The sequence below is a fragment of the Schistocerca serialis genome, chromosome 4 (assembly GCF_023864345.2).
Source record: "Schistocerca serialis cubense isolate TAMUIC-IGC-003099 chromosome 4, iqSchSeri2.2, whole genome shotgun sequence".
In the NCBI taxonomy this organism is placed as follows: Eukaryota; Metazoa; Arthropoda; class Insecta; order Orthoptera; family Acrididae; genus Schistocerca; species Schistocerca serialis.
Genome location: NC_064641.1, coordinates 244724788 through 244748402, shown reverse-complemented (window position 1 = coordinate 244748402; position 23615 = coordinate 244724788). Strand labels below are relative to the sequence as shown.

At 37.8% G+C, this 23615-nt stretch overlaps 1 protein-coding gene across 2 annotated transcripts in view; it reads right to left on the bottom strand.

Moving 5' to 3' along the window:
- LOC126473642 (acetyl-coenzyme A transporter 1) overlaps nucleotides 1-23615 on the bottom strand; it is a 71113-nt gene that overhangs the window by 8932 nt on the left and 38566 nt on the right. For both annotated transcript variants that reach the window (XM_050100832.1, XM_050100831.1), the window contains exons 6-8: nucleotides 15605-15789; nucleotides 7248-7365; nucleotides 3578-3793 (exon numbers count right to left, since the gene is read on the bottom strand). In XM_050100832.1, the coding sequence (XP_049956789.1) occupies nucleotides 3578-3793; nucleotides 7248-7365; nucleotides 15605-15789 (519 nt within the window). The remainder of the gene's footprint in view (nucleotides 1-3577; nucleotides 3794-7247; nucleotides 7366-15604; nucleotides 15790-23615) is intronic.

Here is a 23615-nt window from a genome sequence, read left to right as displayed (position 1 = left end):
GACTGGCATGGAGGTGGGATTTCTGTTTGAGATCCCTCATTATGTTTGACCTCAGAATATGTTCTAAGATTCCACAACAAATTGATGTCAAAGATAATGGACAGTGGTTTTGTGGATCACTTCTACTACCATTTGTGTGTGACCTGTGCTTTCTTCCACCTACTGGACATCATTTTCTGTTCAAGGACAAAAAAAGGGGGCCAACTCAACTGCGAATTCAGTATAGAATCTGATAAAAGGATTTGATCTGGCCCTTGAGCTTTGTTCAATTTTAATTATTTTAGCTGTTTCTCAACATGACTGAAACTGACACTTATTTCACTCATCTTTTTAATAGTGTGATGATTAAATTGGGGGTAGTTCTCCTTTATTTTCCTCTGTAACGGAACAGAGTTAAGCATATCTGCTTTTGCTTTGCCACCCCCAATTTCACTTTCTGTCTGCACCTTCGGTGCCATTAACAGCCTTTATATATGGCCACAATTACTTTGAGTTTCGTGGAAGATCATTTGGCAAAATTCTGCAATGGGAGTGGTTGAAGTCTCTACACATTGGTCTAATGACAACCGAATGCGTTTCATTCAGTATCTCTCTATCCATAGCCCGATGCTTTGTTTTAGACCTATTATGCAGCAGCCTCTGCTTATTCAGAAGTTTCTTGACAGTTAGTATATACCATGTATGGTCCCACCCATTATGAACTGTTCCACTGGGTATATATCTATCCAGTACACTGTCAACTATTAGTTTAAACTTGAGCCATGGCTCCTCTATATTCTCCTGTCCTGTGCCAAAAGTTTCAAGTTCCTCACTGAGATACTACAGTGGTGCTTTTTATCTAGTCTACTCAACATATATAACCTCCTACCTGTTGAAGTTGCCCTTTTTATTTTGGTATTCATTATCGCCACAAATGTTTCATGGTCACTGATACTAGTTTCGATGTGGACATCCTCATAGTGGTTAGGTCTATTTGTAGTCATTAGCTCTAACATAATTCCATCATCAGTGAGGTTCTGATCCACTTGTTCTAGGTAGTTTCCAAGAAGGCATTTAGTAATGTTTCAAAGGATGTCCTGTCACAGCCACCACTAACAAAACTGTAGCTTTCACAATTGATTGTTAGGTGATTAAAATCTCCACTAATGATTACAGCACAGTTGGGGAAATTAGGTACAAATGAACTGAGCTTCTGTCTACTTAGTTGGCGACAGAAGGATCCAATTATCATTTTATGCTCTTCCTTGATACTGAGTCTTGCCCAAACAATCTCACATGCAGCTTTAATTTCTGTTTCAGTGGATATGAGTGTCTTGTCTACGGTGACAAATATGCCATCTCATTTCCCAGTAACCTAACACTTAAATTTTCAGCAAAAATCTCACTGCTACCAATTTTATGTTTTAACCAGCTCTCTGTACCTAGTTATATTTGAGCTTCACTGCTTTTCAGGAGCATTTCAAACTCTGGCACTTTGTTGTGAAGGCTGGCACTTTGCTGTGAATGCTTTGGCAGTTAACTACTAAGTTCCAATACTCCTTCCTATGGAGGAGGGGGCATCCCTTTGGATCTCACACTGATATTTCTGAGTCTCCTACAGCTATTGTTACCTGGACTGGATGGAGAGTCATCTAATTTAAAAAGAAAACCCTTTTGTGCACCCACCACACAGTCAGCTACTTGGGTATCAGCCTCTGATGTGTAGTGGATAGCAGACCCATTTAGGGGAACCCTAAAGTTCCCAATCCTATGGCACAAATCCAGGAAGTCACAGACTACCTTCTCACAGAAACTTCTCTGATTCAGTCCTTCTGATAACTGCAATATTTCTGGCATTCTTTCTCAATGTGCCTGCCACCAACTCATCGCCTCCTATATGTGGTGAGCAGCAATCTATCCTTTCCATATTAAGTATAATTTTTATTATCCAATCCACCAACTCCTAAACAGTGACGCAATAGTAGCAATGAACTTCCTCACACTGGCTGTATACACTCGTGGTATGTGTGTTTCCACATCTTGGTCACCTGTCCTATGGAAGTTGCTGATTGTCTCACAGGTGACGGCATAGCGTGTCCCAATCTGCTACACTAGGCGATGCCAGGCATTCCTAAACACTGACCTAATTGAAGCAGCCATATTGCCTCATTGCCATATTGTAGACACATGGTTGATGGTGTATGGAAGTTTGGGTCTGGCCATGAGGCATGCTCGGATAGCCTAGTGGTACAGCGACCGCTCACAATAAGTGGGAAATTGACTGATGTCTCATTTCCACTCCTTGGTCACTCTTCCAATAGCAGTTGCTGATGCCCAGCTGACTGACACACTGTGTCATGCTCACACGTAAAAACAGTGTGTATCAGATGCTACTGCAACTTGGAATGCCAGGAATTGCCATCTAGGCCTCATTTAAGCATAACTCAAATAGCAGCAAGGCATACATAGCCTGGACTTCCTCTATAAGTACAGTCTATGCCACCTGTCACCACTTCTATCTACTGTGCCACCATGCTAACCACACTATTTACTACAGCCAATAAGGTAGGAGTCACATTATATGAAACAACCTCTTCCGGGCATTTGAGTTACAATTCAACAAATTCATGGCAGAACATGTCACCGTATGATCTTACTGGTGTATAGGCAAACTCAATTTCCTTCTGCCTATACACAAGGTTGTCCTATGATGTAATGATATAGAAACTGCGCATTAAGTTGGTATTGAGTGGAGAGATAATAAGTGGTATGTATCTTTTAGAAAGATGGCCATCCCACCTTTAATCTCTCCCCAAAGAGGTCATCCTTTCTGTAGAGGCAGTCCTACTTAGTACAAAAGCATCAGGATTTCTGAAATGTGTTTTTTGATTAGAATGTTCCCTCGCTATTAGTTTTGAATTTTTTACATATGTGATGAACACATTTATGTTCCTGTAATGCAATGGAACCATTTTCTTGATACTGCTTTTTATTTTACTTACATATTGACCAAAATATTGATCTCTGAAGGTTGAAGATAAACTTAATATTATTTATTCTTTGCAGAGAAGTTGTAGTAACACTTACCAGACAACAATTTCACAAAGTTGGACATGAAATGTCTAAACAACATATGGTTGTCATTACAACTGCTGACTCTGCCCAACTCCTTCCAAATTTCCCAGCCTTACTCACTACACAAAACAGAGACTAACTGAATCAATCAGGGCGATCACACAAATCTATCAAACAAGGATATTGTCTGAGAAATAAGCTTATCCTACACTATGTTATGAATCATTAACACAAAACAATTTGTGAACCACTTTGCACCAAATTCTGTCAATAAAAATATTATTCTCAAAGTTTCCAGGTATATTTGAAAGACTTTAGAGCCAAGAATATTAATCCAATTTAGAAATCTTCGTATGAAACTATTCCTAGTCTAGTAGCATGTTAGGATAATCACACAAAAGGGAAAATTTAATTCAAAAACTGTCAAATTCACTGAGAGGCAGGTGAGCAGCCAGCACCTGCTTTCCGGAGGCACAATTCCTTTCACTCTTTTGAAAAATCAACCATAAAATTGAAAACATACCTGCTTTTCAGATTCAGAACTACAGTTATTGTCTTGGGCCATACTGCATGCCTTGTAAGTTAGTCCATCAACAAACCACAAAGCTACTGTTGCTGGCCAGTTTCCACCCAAATTTGCCACTGTATTAAGCAAGGTCATGTATGTTCCTCCAACAGCTGGATCACTTATACGTGCAAAGAATGCCATCACAGCAACAAACATGCTGTACAAAGCCACCTGCAAATTTTTTAATGGGATGGTAATAAAAATATTAGAAACAAAACAGTAGTGAAAATTTAGGTGACTGACTTCCGTATGAAAATTACATTAACAATACAAGAAAATATGGCACTTATCCAATGAAGCACAGTCTGCTGAAAATCAGCAACTTTAAAAACACTGTGTGTGTGCGTGTGTGTGTGTGTGTGTGTGTGTGTGTGTGTTCATATACATAAATGTCAGGAAAGTGTGACATTATCAAAAAAATATATTAATGTAGCTAACACTACATTTCCAGGTACCATTTGGAGAAGCACTGATTTTCAATCATGTACCTTAATGATTCATGTTGGTTATCCAACTTATGAAATCACGCATGAGTATGCCTTATGAAGGCAGGTGTGTATAAAATCATGTGTGAGATGGAAAAATGACCAAGCTGTTCCAGACTGATGCGTAGAACATCGATGTTATATCTTGCTACTGCAGCAATACACTACATAGAAAAACGCTCTCTATGGACTGTGGAAATGTCAAAATTTTCGCATCGACATCACCTTTCTGGGACACAGTCATCAGGAACGCTATCCCTCTACAGACTTTGGAAACGTCAAAATTTTCATGTTGACATCACCTTTTTGGGATACAATCATCAAGGATGCTACTGAAGTCTACCTGACAAAGGACTTACTTTATTATGCTGTATAAACATTTCATAATTGTTATGACCTACACTCTCGCTCTCCTTGGCAACAATTAAATGTGTCTTCATCTTATTTTGATAAACAAAATAACACTCACTATAGACTTTCTGAAATTTTTTATTACCCAAAATTCTACAGCATGACAAATTACTACTAACTAAATAAAGGTTTTAGAAATCTAGACCTTAGAATTGCATACACTTGAAATAATCACAAAAGGTTAGATGTTTTTATTTAACTTTAACTGAATTTCTCATTAGAGCTTGACACAAAGTGGCAATGCAGGGCTAAGAAGCTGGGTCACTTCGGGATCCAAAAATAATCTTTGGCACAATACCAAACAAATGCTTCCTTTTAAATTTGTATTTGGAACCTCTCTCATTGCACAACAAGATAAAGAATCAATTCAGTTCTTAAAATGACAACTATGCAACAAAGATAATATGGAACCTGGGAATGCCACTGAACCACACTTTGTAGTGCCTAACATTTGTATGTGAATGGTAAACTGCAATGCAGTTTTGCCGAATAAAACATAAGCTACCATAGTGCAAGAACCCAGGTTCACTCCCAATGTGGTACACAATTATACTTTTTTCCGAAACAGGACAAAGTTTGAATTCCACATTTTCAGTCATATGGCTCTGGAGCACTTCCTTTGGGATAACAATATCTGTTATCTCACGTACAAGGCATTTCTGTGTTCCTGCCATCCAACTTCTTGTAAGAATTTGCATCACACCAAGCTTCATGAGTGTGGTAAGTAGTCCACCACTATTTCACGGGTTCCTATTTTCAGCAAGAATTTCTCTCTTCTTCTTGCTTTTTGATTATTTTCTAACAGCACTAATTCTTCTTCTTCTTCTTCTTCTTCTTCTTCTTTTGTTTTTGAACTATTTGTATCTGAAGCTCAATTTCCAAACAATGTATCAAAGGACTGGTTCAGTCATATAAAGACAGTCATCCATTTCAGTTTTCAACTTTTTGAAGAGGTCATAGATTTTCCTTCTGCTGATTCCTTGCATAAAACTGTTTGATACTAACATGTGTTGCATGTTGGAACGCCTTTTTTTCTTTTTTTCTGATAAAAACGACTTAAAAATTCCTTTAAAATCTCGTTGTAGTCTCTTGACATTCCTTTCAGTATACTTTTGCTAATACTCAGCCATTCAGCAGTTCTTGGTGAAGTATGTGATATGGAACAGCTCATGTCCCCCTTTTTTGGCTCAAAATACACAAATCACAACATTTTAAAAGAGGCATGGTCTCTCATATGTACAAGGGGGTGGAATGGTGGGGTGGGCGTGGGGGGGAGAGAACCACAATGCCTATCAGACACAAGTGGAGGTGTGGGAAACCACAATGCCTATCACACACAAGTAAACAATGCAAACAGTAGCACATGTAATATTTATCTAACAAGAAACTGCATCATAAATAAGGTAGCAATTTCCAAGGAAATTAAAAGTGTTATATTTACTACAGCAGAGCTTGTATATTCACTTTTTGTCTTCTTCGTATCATTCACATTAACCTAATTGACTATAATCTAAATAATGGCAAACAGGAGAACACCAAAGTCTACCAATAAACAGAGAAGGCTTCTACCTCCTAACTGTGCAAAGGTGAGGTCCATGAAAATATGCTCTGATAACTGAATCTCCAATATTAGCAGTTCCCAAAATAGAACACTTTCATATACATGTTAACTATTTCCAGATATGTCACTCCCTTTTAACCAAAAATAAATGAAGACACTTTTACAATTTTGATGAGGTGTGACACCCCAATGCTCATCATGCAATGGAGCCACAAGACATTATTGAAGCCAAGGCATTATAACATAGAAAATATATGAAAATATCCCACACTGTATGAATACAAATTATGTAAATAAAAACTGAAGGTGAAAAACTACTAATGTTGCTGAAAAATGCCTGTAAATTAGATGCCACTATACTGTGAAATATTTCTGCAAGTATTTGCATGTAAAATATGTGTAACTGTATCCACTGATTTAGTTAACCAGTTCTGCAAAACCTTACAGTCAGGCATCTGCAGAGCAAAATTAACATTTATTATGACCTTGGATTAACTCTGCTAGTCTGTATTTAATTTTATAATTGAGAAGCTACCAATGTCACAATCCCTGTGATTGTATGCAGTGTAAAAAAGTTTTGATTTAACTGATGATGATGTCTGGTTTGTGGGGCACTCAACTGCACGGTTATCAGTGCCTGTACAAATTCCCAAGCTATGCTCGGTCCAAACTTGCCACTTTCATGAATGATGATGAAATGATGAGGAGAACACAAACACCCAGTCATCTTGAGGCAGGTGAAAATCCCTGACCCCGCTGGGAATCTAACTCGGGACTCCGTAATAGGGAAGCAAGAATGGGACCGTAAGACCGCGAGCTGCGGACTTGATTTTACTGATCTTATTATGATTAAGTGCAATCTACATTCTTGCTGAATTTTAGTGATAAAATCTTTTCAGGTTATCAGCCATGTAACAGATGCACTCCGCTTAATGAATTTTATGAACAGGAAATTTGTTGAAATGTATCAGACTGATGATGTTATTTGGCTAAGAGTCGCAAGAAATAGTCACTGAAGACACTATTTACATGCCAGCGCTGCGAGATAGGCACCAACGTGCAAACATACATATTGGCTTGCTACAGGATCCTGGGTTACTCACAAGAAATGACAGCAGAATAAAGCAAAGTAACATTAGCAGAAATTCTTTCTCAACCAGGGACTTACCTGATGCAATCCATAAACAATAATTACCATAACATAGTAATGTATTGGTATACTGCCATCATGAATGAAGCTAGGTGTGATCCACACTAAAAGTGCAGCAATAAGGCCACATAGCAATCTGAAAATAAAAGTGCAAGTTGTGAGTCATGGAACTTCACTTTGTAACAAAGAGATTTCACCTTCATATCTCTCTCTCTCTCTCTCTCTCTCTCTCTCTCTGTGTGTGTGTGTGTGTGTGTGTGTGTGTGTGTGTGTGTGTGTGTGCCTCCCTCTAACTCTCCCCCTCAGATACACACACTACTCAGCTGGATACAATTTTGAACAAAGATTACACTCAGGAAGTGATATTCAACAAAGATAGAGACAAAAATAAAAAGACTGTACGTACATAATATATGTAATTGCACTCTAGTGATTAAAGACATTAGCAGTTAAGACACAATTATCTCATTTAAGTTAGAAGAACAACCTTTTACCCTTCCAGACTGGGACTGACCACAACTGCACCTACGTCGTTCTGCATTATCGTGGTCTGTGCACATCCCCAATAGCAAGAGGATTCTATTCTCATTAAACAACTTTACATTGAGTCAAATAACAAAAGAAGCACACACAGCCTCTCACTGCATAGTTGAGGCATTGTAGGGTGAACAGGCACACAAATAGAACTGAGAATGTTGCTGAGATTGCGGACAATGTCCTTCGGAACTAACTCATACAAAAAATGAAATACAGTAGTTGGGTGGGTCAGCGAGAAAGTGCACTGCAGTCAAAACAGCTACGACTGGTGCTATGGAATGCCACAAAAGTACAGTTCAACTGCACTCATAAGGGGTGGTAATATCTACAGTTACATGCGTACTCCGCAAGCCACACTACAGTGTCATCAGTGACGGAGTGTACCTTCTACCACTCATAATCACTTCTTTTCTCATTCCACTCCCAAATGAAGTAAGGGCTGAACAGTTGTCTGTATGCTTACATATGAGCCTTAATTTCTCTATCTTGTCTTTGTGGTTCTTAAGTGAAAAGTATGTTGGCAGCAGCAGAATTGATGTGCAGTCAGCTGCAAATGTCAGTTCTCTAGATTGTCTAAATAGTTTTTTGCAAAAAGAGTGTCATTTTCCCTCCAGGGATTCCCATTTCAGTTCAAAAAGCATCTAAAAGTGCTCAAGTGTGCACTGAGACTATCAATAACAATTCTAGCAGCATGCCTCTGAATTGGTTCAATGTCTTCCATTAATTCGATCTGGTGGGAATTCCGAACACTCAAAGAAAACTCAAAAATGGGTTGCACTACTGTTCTATATGCAGTCTTCTTTAAACATGATCTAACTAACTAACTCAGGCTAAAGAGGCTTCGAAGGCCCAACGGTACTGACCGACAGCTGTGTCATCCTCAGCTGACATGCCTCATTGGATGCAGACATGGAAGAGGAAACGGTCAGCACATCGCTCTCTTGGCTAGTACCAGTTTTTGTGATCAAGGGCTGAGTGCTCCCCACTTGCCAGTAGCACTTGGCAGACACAGATGGTCACCCACTCAAGTGCTGGCCAAGCTCAACAGCGCATAACTTCGGTAGTCTGACAGCAACCGGTGTTAGCACTGCAGCAAGGCAGTTGGCTTGTGGATGAGCTAGACTTTCCTAAAATTTTCCCCAGAAAGTGAAGCAACTTTTCACCTTCCCCACTGCCAACATTATGTGCTCATTCCATTTCATATTGCTTTGCAATGTTACACCTAGATACGTCATCTAAAGGACTGTGTGAAGAAGCACTGCACTCAAATATTACTGTAATGTTTTTCCTACTCATGTGCACAGCTTACATTTTTCTACATTTAGGTCAAGCTCCCATTCATCAGACCAAAGAGAAATTCAACTCCTCCTGTATTCTTATAGAGTCACTTAAAGACAAAACTTTCTCGTACACTACAGTGTCATCAGTGAACAGTTAGAGATTTATGTTAACCATACCCATCACATCATTTGTGTGTATAAAGAACAAGAGTGCCTATTGTACTTCCTTGGGCACTCCTGATGATACCCTTATCTCTGACAAACACTCACCAACGAGGATAACATAATGGTTCAAATGGCTCTGAGCACTATGCGACTTAACTTCTGAGGTCATGAGTCGCCTAGAACTTAGAACTAATTAAACCTAACTAACCTATGGACATCACACACATCCATGCCCGAGGCAGGATTCGAAGCTGCGACCGTAGCTTTCGCTCGGTTCCAGACTGTAGCGCCTAGAACCGCACGGTCACTCCGGCCGGCGAGGATAACATACTGTGTTCTGTTACTCATGAAGTCTTTCAGCCCCTCACATATTTGGGAATCTACCCTGTACGATCGGACCTTTTATTAACCGTCTGTGTGTGGTAAATCAGATACTCAAGTTTTAAAAAGTCACGTAGTTTCCAGTGGTTCAAAATCCACATCAAAATGGCTCCTTATAACTGGCTGGATAAGTCAGTCTTTGATTTGTTTTAAATCAGCTTCCTATTTCTGAATTATTACAAGCCTGAAGACTTCACGCTGCCAGTGTTTCGTAACCTACCCACTGCTAAATTTACCTATCAAACAACAGTGTGTGCAATACAAGTTTAAAGACCACTGTTGAATACCATTTGTAAGTGATGTAACTTCCGACTCCTTGGAAAACGCTCATTATCCACAATAATTTTTGATGCAGGGGCAGTCCCCTCTGCAGTGCTATTTCATAGCGATTTACGTGACAGGCAGAGTTTGCTTCCCTTGTCCACAGACATGCATCAGGCAGGTCTTCCTAGCATCTTTGAAGAAGAAGTGCATGCTGTTGCCGCATTAGTGGACAGTGATTGACGCCATACGATTCGTGAGCTTGCCCAAGAAACCGGATTAGCGCATACAACGGTGCTTCACATCCTGAAGGAATGCCTGGGCATGCAGAAAATTGCATCACGATAGGTTTCGCATAACTTGACGGAAATGCAGAAATGGATGCATTACGATGCTGCTCAGATGCACTCGGAGCTCTATGAGTGCGAAGGAGAGGCTTTCTTACACCATATCGCAACACTGGATGAGACATGGGCCACATCGTACGATCCAAAACTGTAAAGCCAATCCAACGAATGGTGTCATTATGGGTCGCTGGAAAAGTCAAAAGTGCATCAGAGCCCCAGTATGGTGAAAGTTATGGTGATTCTCGTGTACGGCTGTGATGGTGTTAGCCTAACGCATTACTTTCCTCCACGGCAGATCATCAATGCACAATATTACTGTTCATTTTTGGAGCATCACCTGCGACCAGCTTTGCGGAAGAAGTGGCGACACTTTCTGCGCAACCCACCCATCATTTTGCACAACAATGCGTGGGTACATACAGCACAAGCTGTGGCTGCTCTGTTTGGTCGATGGAACTGGGTAGTACTGTACCATCCACCATACTTCCCAGACTTAAGTTCTTGTTACTTTGATTTGATTCCGAAGATGAAAGAACCAGTTCATGGCATTCACTTCAGAACTGTTCCTGCGAGTCAACAGGCAGTAGACCAGTCCATTCACACCATCAACAGAACAGGCTCTGCTAACGGTATACTACACCTTCCACATTGCTGGCAATGGGTTCTACACAATACTGGTGACTACTCTGAAGGACAGTCACAGGTGCAAACATGTAACTCTTTTGTATCAACTGTGAATAAATAGTTGCCACTATTTAAGTTCCAACCTTTGTATTTACATTTCTAGCATTGTGGATTTGATGATGGCTGTAAAACTGAAACCAAATATCTTCTTCTTCTTGCCACCCTATTACCCCCCCCACCCCGTCTCCAGACTGAATGTGTGTACCCAAAACATCTGCAAATAGTGTTATTCAGGTAAACATGAGTGAGTGTTTTCTGAATGTTTGTGAATTATCTCACTGAAAATGATAGCCCATGTAAAAAGCTATAGAAATCACAGCTGTTGGAATATCATTTTTACAATTTATCGATTAGCCACAGTCCCACACTCCATAACTACAAGATGGAATTATATTTATTTTTTATTTGTTTTGATTATAGGGATGCATGCAACTGTTGTCTTAAAAATGAAACAGAAGATAATGTTGTTCACATTATCAGCTGAACATTTCATTTCACTGAACATATATTCACAAAACTTACAACAAAAATAAAAGTAGCAGGTCTCTCAATGTACAGGGCTAAATCCGTATCATACAAATTAATGTGCAAGAAAAATTATCTTGATTAAAAGTAGTTCTGTCTATGGTATTTTTAACAACACAGAAGGATGGCATAGTCCTAGAATTAAGAAACAGCAGCCTATATGCCAGAAACCTATAAATAATGCCAGCCATCCTGTTGCTGTACATACAAATTCTGCAATAACATTTCTTTCTTGACCTGTTAGTCAGTGTATCAACAAAGCTGTTACAGGTATTTAACATCCTGAATTTAATGACATATATAATACCAACATTCATCACAAACATATGAGCAAATAGTTCAGAAGTACACAAAGGAACAGTGATAAAAACTACCATAAAAGGGCTGGCAAGGAAATAACAGTTCTACTTGCCACAAATAATGTACCTTGCAATAAAATCTTTCAACAAAAAACTATCAATTATGTACTTGCGGTGTGTGGAAAATATTTGTCACAGGAGTAATAAACAGTAGCAAATATGCCTCACAAAATTAATCGCCTAGCACCTAAGTTCATACACTACCTTTTTCTTAGGTGTGTTATACTGACACACAACACTGCAGGACTGGGTGCACTGTATACTACAAAATAACCTGCATAGTTTACATGGCCTGACATCAGCTTGATTTTGCTTATTTAGTAATACAATTAATTGAAGAACTAATGTTAGGCATAACTCTGAAGCATTTTACTTCATCTAAAACCTACATATAAATTATTATTGTTGTTAAAATAATTTCCATTCACTATTGTCTGAATCTCCAACAATGGGGCCACTACAGTACCAGAGAGCATTATATAGGTTCATCTGTCACAGAGAGAAAACTTGTTTCAAATGTAGGATTAAAGTATATTCTGTAATCACTGAAGTCCTCACAGAGATGATGTACTATTTTTAAGAATAAGTGACTACATTTTTTAAAAAGTTATTTCCTTCTCAGTAAACAATTATCCTCAGTCATTTTTTAAATGTTTCTCATGAGATGGAGTCATTCAAAATGGCCATACCATAACTTTGATTACGGGAATGATGATAGGTTAGGGCTCTTGATACCAGGGTCTTTAGCAACCTTACTACTCGAAAAACATGAAGAGAAGTGTGGTTAAAACTTCAAAAGTTAAAATTTTCCACAAAACTCAAAATTTAAACGAACAGTCACACACTTACAGACACATAATCAACCCAGCTGTAAAAAAACTTTACTATGCCAAGCATGAAAATGTGGGATAATATGACAATAGAAATCAACAGAGAAAAATCTAAAATGTTTTAAAAGAAAGTCTGAGTGGCTGATCACTAATTGAAAATGGATAAGTCAAATACTCTGCAATACACCAAACTTAAAAGCCTAGGCTGGAGTAAAAAAAAAAAAGTTGTATCAAACTTACCTCATCAATGCGTAGTATAAAGGGGAGGTGCCTGGTTGAATTTCCTTTTGCCCTCTTGTCAGAATATAAATGTACTCCATTAAAACTGGGCATATGACAGGTGCCACAAAGGGATGGGACATCAAGCTGCAGTAAATAGCCATATGTGATAGAACTATGTCCTATACCTTCTCTCCTGCCCTCCGTCTAAACTGAGACTGCAGATGTGTGTGCAAGTTGCATTTACGTGTGTGTGTGTGTGTGTGTGTGTGTGTGTGTGTGTGTGTGTGTGTGTCTACTGCTGACAAAGGCCTTAATGGCCGAAAGCTTTAATTGTGTGACTCTTTTTATTGTGCCTATCGCGACTCAGCATCTCCGCTATAAGGTGAGTAGCAACTTTCCTTCTCTGGTATTGTTACATTTTTAAGCATTTTATTTTCTAAAATCAGTCAAATTTAAAACAATTATGGGCATCTTTAGAAGCTGAGGTAGTACTTTAATGTAACCTTAGTGTAAAATATTAATATTCATCTTACCAGCAATATGGAAAGGATAGATTGCTACTCAGCACATTGGGGAGACAGTGGGTTGCAGACAGATGCAATGAAAAAGAAAAAAACACATTCAGACAACTCACACACATATGGCTATTGCCGTATCTCAGTGCAAGGCTCGAGCCTTAGCACTCATGGATGACAGTGGCCATGCTTGTTTGTGTGTGTGTGCCTTAGCACTCATGGATGACAGTGGCCATGCTTGTTTGTGTGTGTGTGTGTGTGTGTGTGTGTGTGTGTGTGTGTGTGTGTGTGTGTGTGTGTGTGTGTGTGTTACGTCTGATGAAGGACTTAGTCTAAATGCTGAATATTTCTTGTATCCTTTCTATTTGTACCTGTCTGCATCTCTGTGCATCTTCTATGTAATGTGTAACAACCTATCATTTCCATATTTTTGTAATTGCATCCTGGACTTTTCATTGTTTAATAGTCACCACAACAATCTTCAAAAGACAACCCTTTGTGTCACTTCCTAAGAAACTCATTGCTTGCACACAATTATTGAAAAGGCACTCCATGGTTGGGCAAGAAATGGAATGGTATTTATGTATTAGTGTATGGAATATATGTTGTAGGCTAGAAGCATCATGGAAAGTTGTCATCTGATGTGAAATGGTGGCTTGCCAGCCTTGAAGCAAAGGTTGAGTATGAACTGGTGATAAATGTTCTTATAGTCAACTTAATTCTCTTATGGTGGGCTGCAGCCAAAATCTTCATCTATTATGGTCTTACAGTCATATGCAATACATTCATAATCAATCAACACTGTAGTTCACTGTAGTATCTTGAAACATAATTGATCCTGTACCCTACTATCATCTAGTAACAGACTCTTTCTCAGTTTTTTTCAGCGCATATAGAAGGCTATCAAGACACTAGGGATGTCTAAGTTTTGGAACATAGCACGAGATGACTGATCATTCATGTATTGCTACTGTCATTTGTTATTCCAAAACATAATTTAGTTCGAGTGTGCTGTTAGGCAGAGCTCCTGCCTGCCCAAGTTATATGCCCAGCTGCTTTTCAGGTATAAATTTTGTGCATATGTTTCCTCTATAGCCACAGATAAGGCGATGTGAAACAAACCTGTTTACAGAAACACAAGGCAATCAAATTTTAGTCAATATTCATCAAAGTGTGAATTTCAGAAACCCATGGGGTACACAGTAATAAAGTAGAAACTGAAATTTCACACATACACTTTCAAATCTACAGTTCCAGTTGCTTCTGAGCTGCAGTTTCATCTTTATTCAAATAATGTCTTACTATTTTGTACTCTTCTACTATCCTTCCATTTCTCTCCACATTCTGAAGCTGTATGCAGCTTATGGCCATCATTATATTCTTAAAGTCCCACTAATGACAGTGCTAATGTATAATATCGGGAATAGCTACACTTTAAGAACAGCGACCAGGTGCCACTGTCAGTATACCTCTGCCGAATACCCTTTAAATCTTATCTGCAAAGCTATTTGCATTTACTAATTTATGAATACAAAGAAGACACTGTTAAAATGTGTTAGAAATTATTTCTTTGGTGTTTAAGAAGACAATGGAGGCAATTATCAAATGTTGGATATCTTAGTTGCATCTGATGAGTAAAAATCCTAAGAATACCTGGTCTAAACCACACATTAATCATCAACTAAAATGGACAGTAGACTATTTGTTAACCTACCAAATGAATTCTTAGTAATACATGCATTCCTTAAAATCTGTTTAATGAGACTTGTAAAGAAAAAGAGCTGTGCACTGATGACTTTTGGGCACAACAAAATATATTGCACTGTAACAATGTTATGTCAGTTTCTTACATTCCCTGTGATCCAGTACTAACAAAAGAATCTTATTCTGCAGCTTTTGGGCTACAATAATGGAGTCTTGGACGTTACAATTATCTTCTTTAACAAAACAATTTACTGCGCTGCTTGCCTGTTAAATTCGAGCCACTCAGAAAATTCTTCCCTTTATAAGAAATTCAATGGCTTCAACATTATTTGTCTTTAAAGTTGACACTTCCTTAAGATAAATATAAGTTTTACAAGATTTATATTTTTCATGTCATGTGTATTCCTTCCAAATATATTATACGCAATTCAATCAGATGTACAAATGGCAGGTTCAAGTCTTGATGCAGCCTTGGTTTTCAATTATCAAGAACGTTCAACCATCAAACTCTTCAACAGAAGTAAAATAATTCAAACTATATAACAAATATACTTCTTCCACTCACCGATAGGGAATCGCAGTCAGGTAAACATCCATTGGACGTGGTCCAACAGTATACTTGCTTAACACCAATGGCAAAATGATCTGCAGTGGAACAAGTGGTATGGCTATTAGTGCCAGCTTCTCCTTGGGAACACCAGCATCCACTAGTTTTAAGCTAGTCACAGCATCACACGCAGAAAATCCAATCTACAAGTAAAAATAAGTAAAAAACATAAAATCCAGAAAATAAAACTATACAAAATTACACAAAAGCCCCTAAATTACTTAATACAAAATGCTATTTGAAATGGAGTCACCAGAACAAGGCAATAAATTAATTCTCTTGTGATAAATAACCATTACAAACACCACACGCACACATGTGCGCGCGCCCACACACACACACACACACACACACACACACACACACACACACACACACACACAAATTTTCAGTTAGTAGTGTCAGTTGTTGATTTAGAGGACAGGATAACCAGACCACTTGCTGAAAGTTACTGGTATTTCTATAACACTTCCAAACTTAAAAGTTAATAAAACTTAGAACGGTGTTTTAACTGCATCTAAATAAATAACATTGCTGTAGCAAAGGAGTATTTACTGTTCTCCTGTTCCCAGTATGTTCTTCAAAACAAATGAACATATTTTTACTTTTCTGGGTCATAAGCCCTCTGACTGGTTTGACGCAGCGTGCCACAAATTCCTTTCCTGTGCCACGCAGACTCTTCAATTCTGATTGACACTTCTCAATTATTCTCAATTATTTGTTGGGTGCATTAAAGCGTCCTCTTCCAGGACATGAGGAGGTGCGCCAGCCCCCCTCCCCCCACTGAATCCACCTCATGGATGAATGTCAGGATGTCAGGGCCTGGTATACTAACCAGCTCAGATGTGGTTTTTAAGCAGTTTCCCACATCTACTTAGTTAAATACTCAGCTAGTTTCCAGGTTCAATCTTAAGTTACATGATACAAAAGCTCTTTGAACAATAATATAGTATTTGGTCATGCAATAAACCCTAGATGCAGACAGAACGGGTAAACGTAATTCCTCCCAGAGGGAAGCTGGAAGTAACTTCAAAATGTCTTTGGGAGAGACAAGCTCATAATAGTACCCTATATAGGTACAGTGCTTTGCAAAAATTGGAAAGGTATCATACTGGAAATTGGGCATCATAATGGATGGATGGACTTCTATTTCTGTCTTCTCCTGCAGTTTTTACATTCTGCTGTTCCTCTAGTACCATGACAGTTACTACTCGATGCCTTAACACACGTCCTATCATACTGATGTTTTCCAAATGTTCCTCTCCTCTATGATTCTGGGAAGAATCTTTTCATTCCTTGTTTTAACAATCCAACTAATTTTCAGCAACCTTCTGCAGCACCACATCTCAAACACTTCAATTATCTTCTTTTATGGTTTCCCCATAGTCCATAGCCCACTAACATACACTGCTGAGTTCCATGGGATAACAACATAATCAGCAAATGCTAGCATCGATATCCTGTCACCACAGGCTTTTAATCCCATTCCTATGCCTTTCTTTTATCCCATTGTTGTTTCTTCTATGTATAGTAGGGACAAAAGAATTCATCCTTGTCTTACATCCTTTTTAATCTGAGCACTTTGTTCTTGATCTTCCATTCTTACTGCTCCATCTTGGTATTTGTGCTACTGTATGCTATCTGTCTGTCCCTAAAGTTTACTCATTTTTCAGAAGTTCGAACATCTTGAACCATTTCACACTGCTGAACACATTTTTTAGGTCAACAAATCCTAAGAAACACAACTCGATTTTCTTAAGGCTCACTTCCATTACCAAGTGCATCAGAACTGCCTCTGTGATGTATTACTCCTCCACAAATTACAGATGTATGGAATCAGAGACACTGCTTTAAAATGGTTTAGCTCTTACCTGTCAGGTAGGAAACAAAGAGTAATTTTAACTTCAAATGGAACCAATTATTCATCAGACTGGAAAACAGTTCCCCAAGGAGTCCCACAAGGTTCGATATTGGGTCCCTATCTGTTTCTTTTTTACGTAAATGACCTACCACTTGCTATTGATGTTCATTCAGTCTTATTTGCTGATGATACATCAGTTCTAATTGAAAATGAGGTATCTGAAAATATTCCAGAAAAAGCCAAAAACACTTTAGAAAAACTTGAATCTTGGTTCTGTCAAAATGGACTAAAACTAAATGTAACTAAAACCAAAATGATGCAATTTGAAGCTAAATCAGTAGAAAGGAGTGAAATAAAGATAACTTGCAATGATCAGGATATCACAGAAGCAAACCACGTGAAGTTCTTAGGCCTAAATCTTGACAAAAATTTAAATTGGAAGGTACACATAGATTACTTAGCAAATCAACTGAACAACTTAGCATTTGCAATGTGTATTTTGTCAGGTGCCACAAACATAGATACCAGAAAGATAGTTTATCACTGCTACTTTGAGTCAGTTATTCGTTATGGCATAATCTTCTGGGGAAATTCAGCAAATGTCACTAGGCTCCTAGTATTACAAAAGAAAGTAATTAGAAACATGTGTGTTGCAAAAAAACGGGAATCCTGTCGACCACTGTTAAAAAATTTAAAAGTACTATCTATCCCCTCACTTTACATATATGAGATGGTGGTGTTCCTATATAGAAATCAACATACACTAGACAATTTCCGTTTTGACCACAACTACAGCACTCGCCACAGAGATAACTTCAAACTTCCAACACATCGTTTAAAACTTTATGCCCAAACGCCAGAGTATATGGGGTTAAAAATTTTCAATAAAATAAAAGGCAGTAATATATTTAAAATGGAGATTGGTTCACTGAAAAGATTGCTCTTTACTCTCCTGGTGGAAAAGTGTTATTATTCTGTCGATGAATTCATTGAGGACAGCTTCACAATCTGAACACAGGGATTGTAATACATTTATTATTTTATGTACATGTGTAGCTGTAACTTAGAAATGTAAAATATAATGTAAACTTTTGTAGTTCTCTTAAAAAAGTGAAAAAAGTTTCTTTTGTAAACCTTGACATGTCTCCTGTACATCAAATCAAATGATTTGAAAATTGTATGAAATGAGATGAATAAACCACATAACATAACATAACATAACATAAGCTGTTAAGCTGATTGTGCGATAGTTCTCACACTTATCTGCCCTTGCTATCTTCAGGGTTATGTTAATGATATTGTTCCAAAAGTCCCCAATATGTCTGCAGTCTCACAGATTCCACCCAGTAACTTCAACTGTCATTTGGTTGCCACTTCCTGAATGTTTGTACAAATTCTGAATGGATGTCATCTATCCCTTCTGCCTTATTTGACTACAAGTCTTCTAAAGCTCTTTTATACTTTGGCTCTAATACTGGATCCCCTAAATCTTAAACATTGACTACCATTTCTTCTTCAGTCATGTCATTAGACAATTCCACCCTCTTGTAGAGGCCTTCAATGTACAGTTTCCTCCTACCTACTCTCTCCTATGCATTTAACAGTGGAATTTCCATTCCGCTCTGAACGTTGATATTACTGCTTTTAATTGCAACAAAAGTTATTTTGATTTTGCTACATGGTGAGTCAGTCCTGATGATCAGTTTTTACTCAATTTGTTTGCATTTTTCCTATAACCATTTTATCGTGGCTTCCTGAACATACTATGTACTGTATTTCATACCTAAGTGACTCATATTATTGTATTCCTGTCTTTCCCAGGACATTTTGTACTTCCTTCTTCCACTGATCAACTAAAGTATTTCTTCTGTTACCCAAGATTTCATCATCATATATACCTTCCTTGTAGCTAAATTTGACTGTCCGATACCTCTGATTGCCATCATTAGAGATGTCCATTCTTCATCAACTGAAGTACCTACTGTGGTACTCCTTATCACAATATCAACAGCCTTAGAGAGCGTCAAACGCCCCTTTTATCAGTCCTCAATGTTACATTATGCCATATATATATTTTTTTCCCCATTCTGCTCCACCTGGACGAATCTCTTAAGCTTAGCCTACTCTTCCTCTTCATCATTACTAAATTATGACCAGAGTCTATATCTGCTCCTGAGTATCCAATATTTGATTTTGGAATATGTCTGACCACAATGTAATCCAGATGGAATCTTCCTGTGTCTTTGGGTCTTTTCCAAGTACACCTCCTCTTCTTATGATTTTAGAACAGTGTATTCACTACTACTTGGTGAAATCTATTGCTGATCTCATTAAGTTTTCTCCTCTCTCGTTCCTATTACTGCAGCGCTATTCTCCCATAAATCAGTTTTCTGTTCCTTCTCCTACTACTGCATTCCAATGATCCATGCTTATTAGATTATCATCTCCCTTTACATACTGAATTACTGGTTCAATAGCTTCACATACTTTCTCTACATCTTCATCTTCTGCTTGTAACATCAGCATGTACACCTGAACTATTTTTTGCTGGTTTGCTGCAGAGAATGACAAGAACACCCTACCTCTAAACTGTACACAGAAACTCATTCTCTGGACCTCATAGTATTTATGTTGAGCCTTTGCACTTCCCTATTCAGATTTTCTCACTTCCCTACCACATTCAAACTTCAGACATACCCCAGCCTGACTCACAGAATGTTATCCTTTCACTGATTTTTACAATTCCAGATGTTAAATAAGTGGAGCAGTAAGGCACGAAAATGAGTCACGTACGAGGAAACAGTACTTACATCTGCAAATATTAGTACTTTGGCTTTACTTTCCTGTTTCTTACACAATGTTCAAAAAGGTATGGATGGTGGTGACAAAGACTGGAAAGAAAATTAGATGCAGATATTGTAACTGGCTTGAATGAGGGTTCTTAGAGAAACATTATACATTATTATACAAGGAGACAAACATTCTCCCTGTGTATCTCAACTTTTTATTTTAAATTATCTAAGTATCAGATTAAAAGGCCATTTTCTACTGTTTTAAAGATGTTATTCATACTTGCTGGTGCACTATGAAACATAGAAGTATATAGCTCAGAAACAAAATTCCTACATGTATGAGTGAAAGGTGATCTAAATTAGGTCAAACATGTTAATAACAAGCTAAGTAAACTTATGTCTTAAGAGCACTGAAACTTTGTGCCACAACAATTACGAGTGCTTACTGTGCCTACATTCAGTCTTCCATGAAATTATTGTGTAACATTATGGAGAAACTCTCCAGCATCACTTAATATTTACAGAATGCAGAAGGATGTCATTAGAATAACAAATGAAAGTAGAACAAACGAATCATGCAAACTTGCTTTCTCAACAATTAATGTACTTCATCTGGCACATATTTAAATTATAGAAGCATTCCTGTTCTATAAAGTAAATTAAATGGAAAAGATAGAAGACTACAAAGGAACTGTGATGTACCACAAACACACTACCAGACTAAACAAAAACCTTCACCTAACTCACAACAACACTTTCCAATGCCATGGAGGCATATTTGACAAGAGTTTGAAGCTTTTAAGCAAACGCCTTGAAAACATAAAAACCCTCAAGGAAGTAAATCTGCTTTAAAAACCTTTACAACCATCCTCCATTACTACCCAGGGGTAATGTCCGCCTGCTTAGCTGGGTGGTAACATGCTCTTCTCCCATGCAAGCAGGCCCAGGTTCGATTCCTGGCTGGGTTGGAGATTTTCTCTGCTCATGGACTGGGTGTTGTGTTGTCCTCATCATCACCTCATTCTCATCACTGTTGCGCAAGTAGCCAAATGTGGCATTGCACGAAATAAGACTTGCACTTGGCAGCCAAACTTCCCCGCATGGGGCCTCCCTGCCAACTACGGCGTACGCTCATTTCATTTTTTTTTTTTTCAGTGGTAATATGCAACTACATTTACACCTTACAAATGACCATAAGGTGCACGGATGACGTCCATTCTCACTGCACAATCTTAAATTTCCTATTCATTTACATATACAAGTGGAATACAGTTACAGACTTTGAATTGTAATGGAAGTTTAATGTACGTAGAAATTTTAAAAAATTCCTTTTGTAAATGGTTGTGCACAATTTCACTGCATTTGACACATGCAATATAGATTTCACTCAGTGCTATTAAAATAAAAAGGATTAATACTTAAATAAATATTAACAAGAATCTGCAACAACCAAATAAGTTAAGTAATATTTGTCTCCTATTCATAGCTTAACGTTTACATGACTACAATGGCATTTTTCAAAGAAAATAGTTACCTATATCTGTAACAACCGAGTCCAATTTACAGTACATTAGTACATGTTGTGCAGCTTTACAACGAACACTAGTACTTGCATGTAGCTAACAAACTTTGCAGTTCTTGAATAAAGATATTCAGACGGTTTGTAGGAAAAGTAACTAATTATGTTTATTTTTAATTTTCTTTCAAACTAGTACAGACTCCATTTTCTTGTTTTATGTCAGATAGGAGCTTGTTGTAGGCATAAGTGAAAATTATTTTTCTGTCTTCTATTGTAACTGTGTTGATCACAGTTCAGCTGAAACTGATGTTACTGTCAGTAATAAAAACCTCAAGGAGTAAATGCGTTGGGAAGAGGATGTAACTATTCCCAGTTACTTAAAAGACTTCTACAAAATGATCTACTTTAGACAATATTCTTACTGCTCACTTCTGCTGAACAAGCACTTTATCTATTTTACACACACCACCACAGAAGATAATTTCATAAGACAACAGGAATTGAAAATATGCCACATAATCCAACATTTTAGTCTTTAAGTCAATTAAATGAGAAAAGTTTCAAAGACCAAGACAAGCTGAAATGAGTTTCTGGATTTGTTCCTGTATGTGTTGAGTTCATTTTAACTTTTTACTAAACTTGACACAAAAGATTTTTACACAGTGTGCTTCATTTGTGTATGACCATTACTGCTTATCTGTAATCAAGTAATACAAGTCTTTGTGAGATTAAAACTTAAATTGTTAGCTGTAAACCACCTGTCAGAGTGTTCAGCTGTCATCCGAGCTGTCTCTTCTCAGCTTGTATTTGGACTTTTAATTAGTATACTTGTGCCATTGGCAAACACAACCGTTTATGAACTGCCCTTTAAAGTCACTGAAGATCATTTATGTAGGTCAAGAACTAGAGTGGCCGTGTACTGACCATTTTCAGACTTCATCTGTTACATTCCCCCCAATCTGTGGTCAGTTTTTTGCCTGTGACATTGTCTGTCAATGAGACCCCCTGCTGTTACAAGGCAAGACTACAACCTTGCTATGAGAATTTAGTTTGTCTAGCAGGATTTTTCAATCCACACAGTTGAAGGGTTTGGCAAGGTGACAAAGTATATGAACAGGATAAATTTTCTTGCTTAGCCCTATCAAGACATTTGTGACATCTTGTATTGCTTTCTCTGTGGAGAATCCTTTATGAAAGTGACAGAAACAGTTAACAAGTTCTGGCTAGTAAAGTGTGTCAGTATTCTATCACAGTCCACTGTCTCAACCATTTTTAAATGACTGGAAGGAGTGAACAGGTCTGCAAATAAAGGTTGTTCAATTATTTCCATTTTCATAGATGTGTTTTACTACAGCTAGTTTAAGTCTCTTAGGAACTCCTGTCAAGTCAGCAAGTGATTTTAATACTGAAACAAAAACACTATTATAGACAGCAGAATGATTTCATTTTAGTAACCTGATTAATCTTTGTAACTTCTTTAGGGCTAAATGATAGAGCCAACACTCTTGAATGCCTATAGTTTAATAATGTTCAGCTTCTTTCCTCATTCTTGGAGTGCTTCATCATTTAATAATACAGCATTTGTTTTGCTTTCTGAATAACTTGAATAACTTTTTGAACAACATGAATATTTTACAATACTGGTGGGAAAAAGTGATCCATAATTACTTGAAGAAATGCTGAAAGACACACCACAGTGATGAAATCCATGGTAGAATTATTATAGTATCATTATATTTATTCAGAGTATATGAAGTCAAACACTACTTTTCTAATTGTTTCCTCATCAACTACATA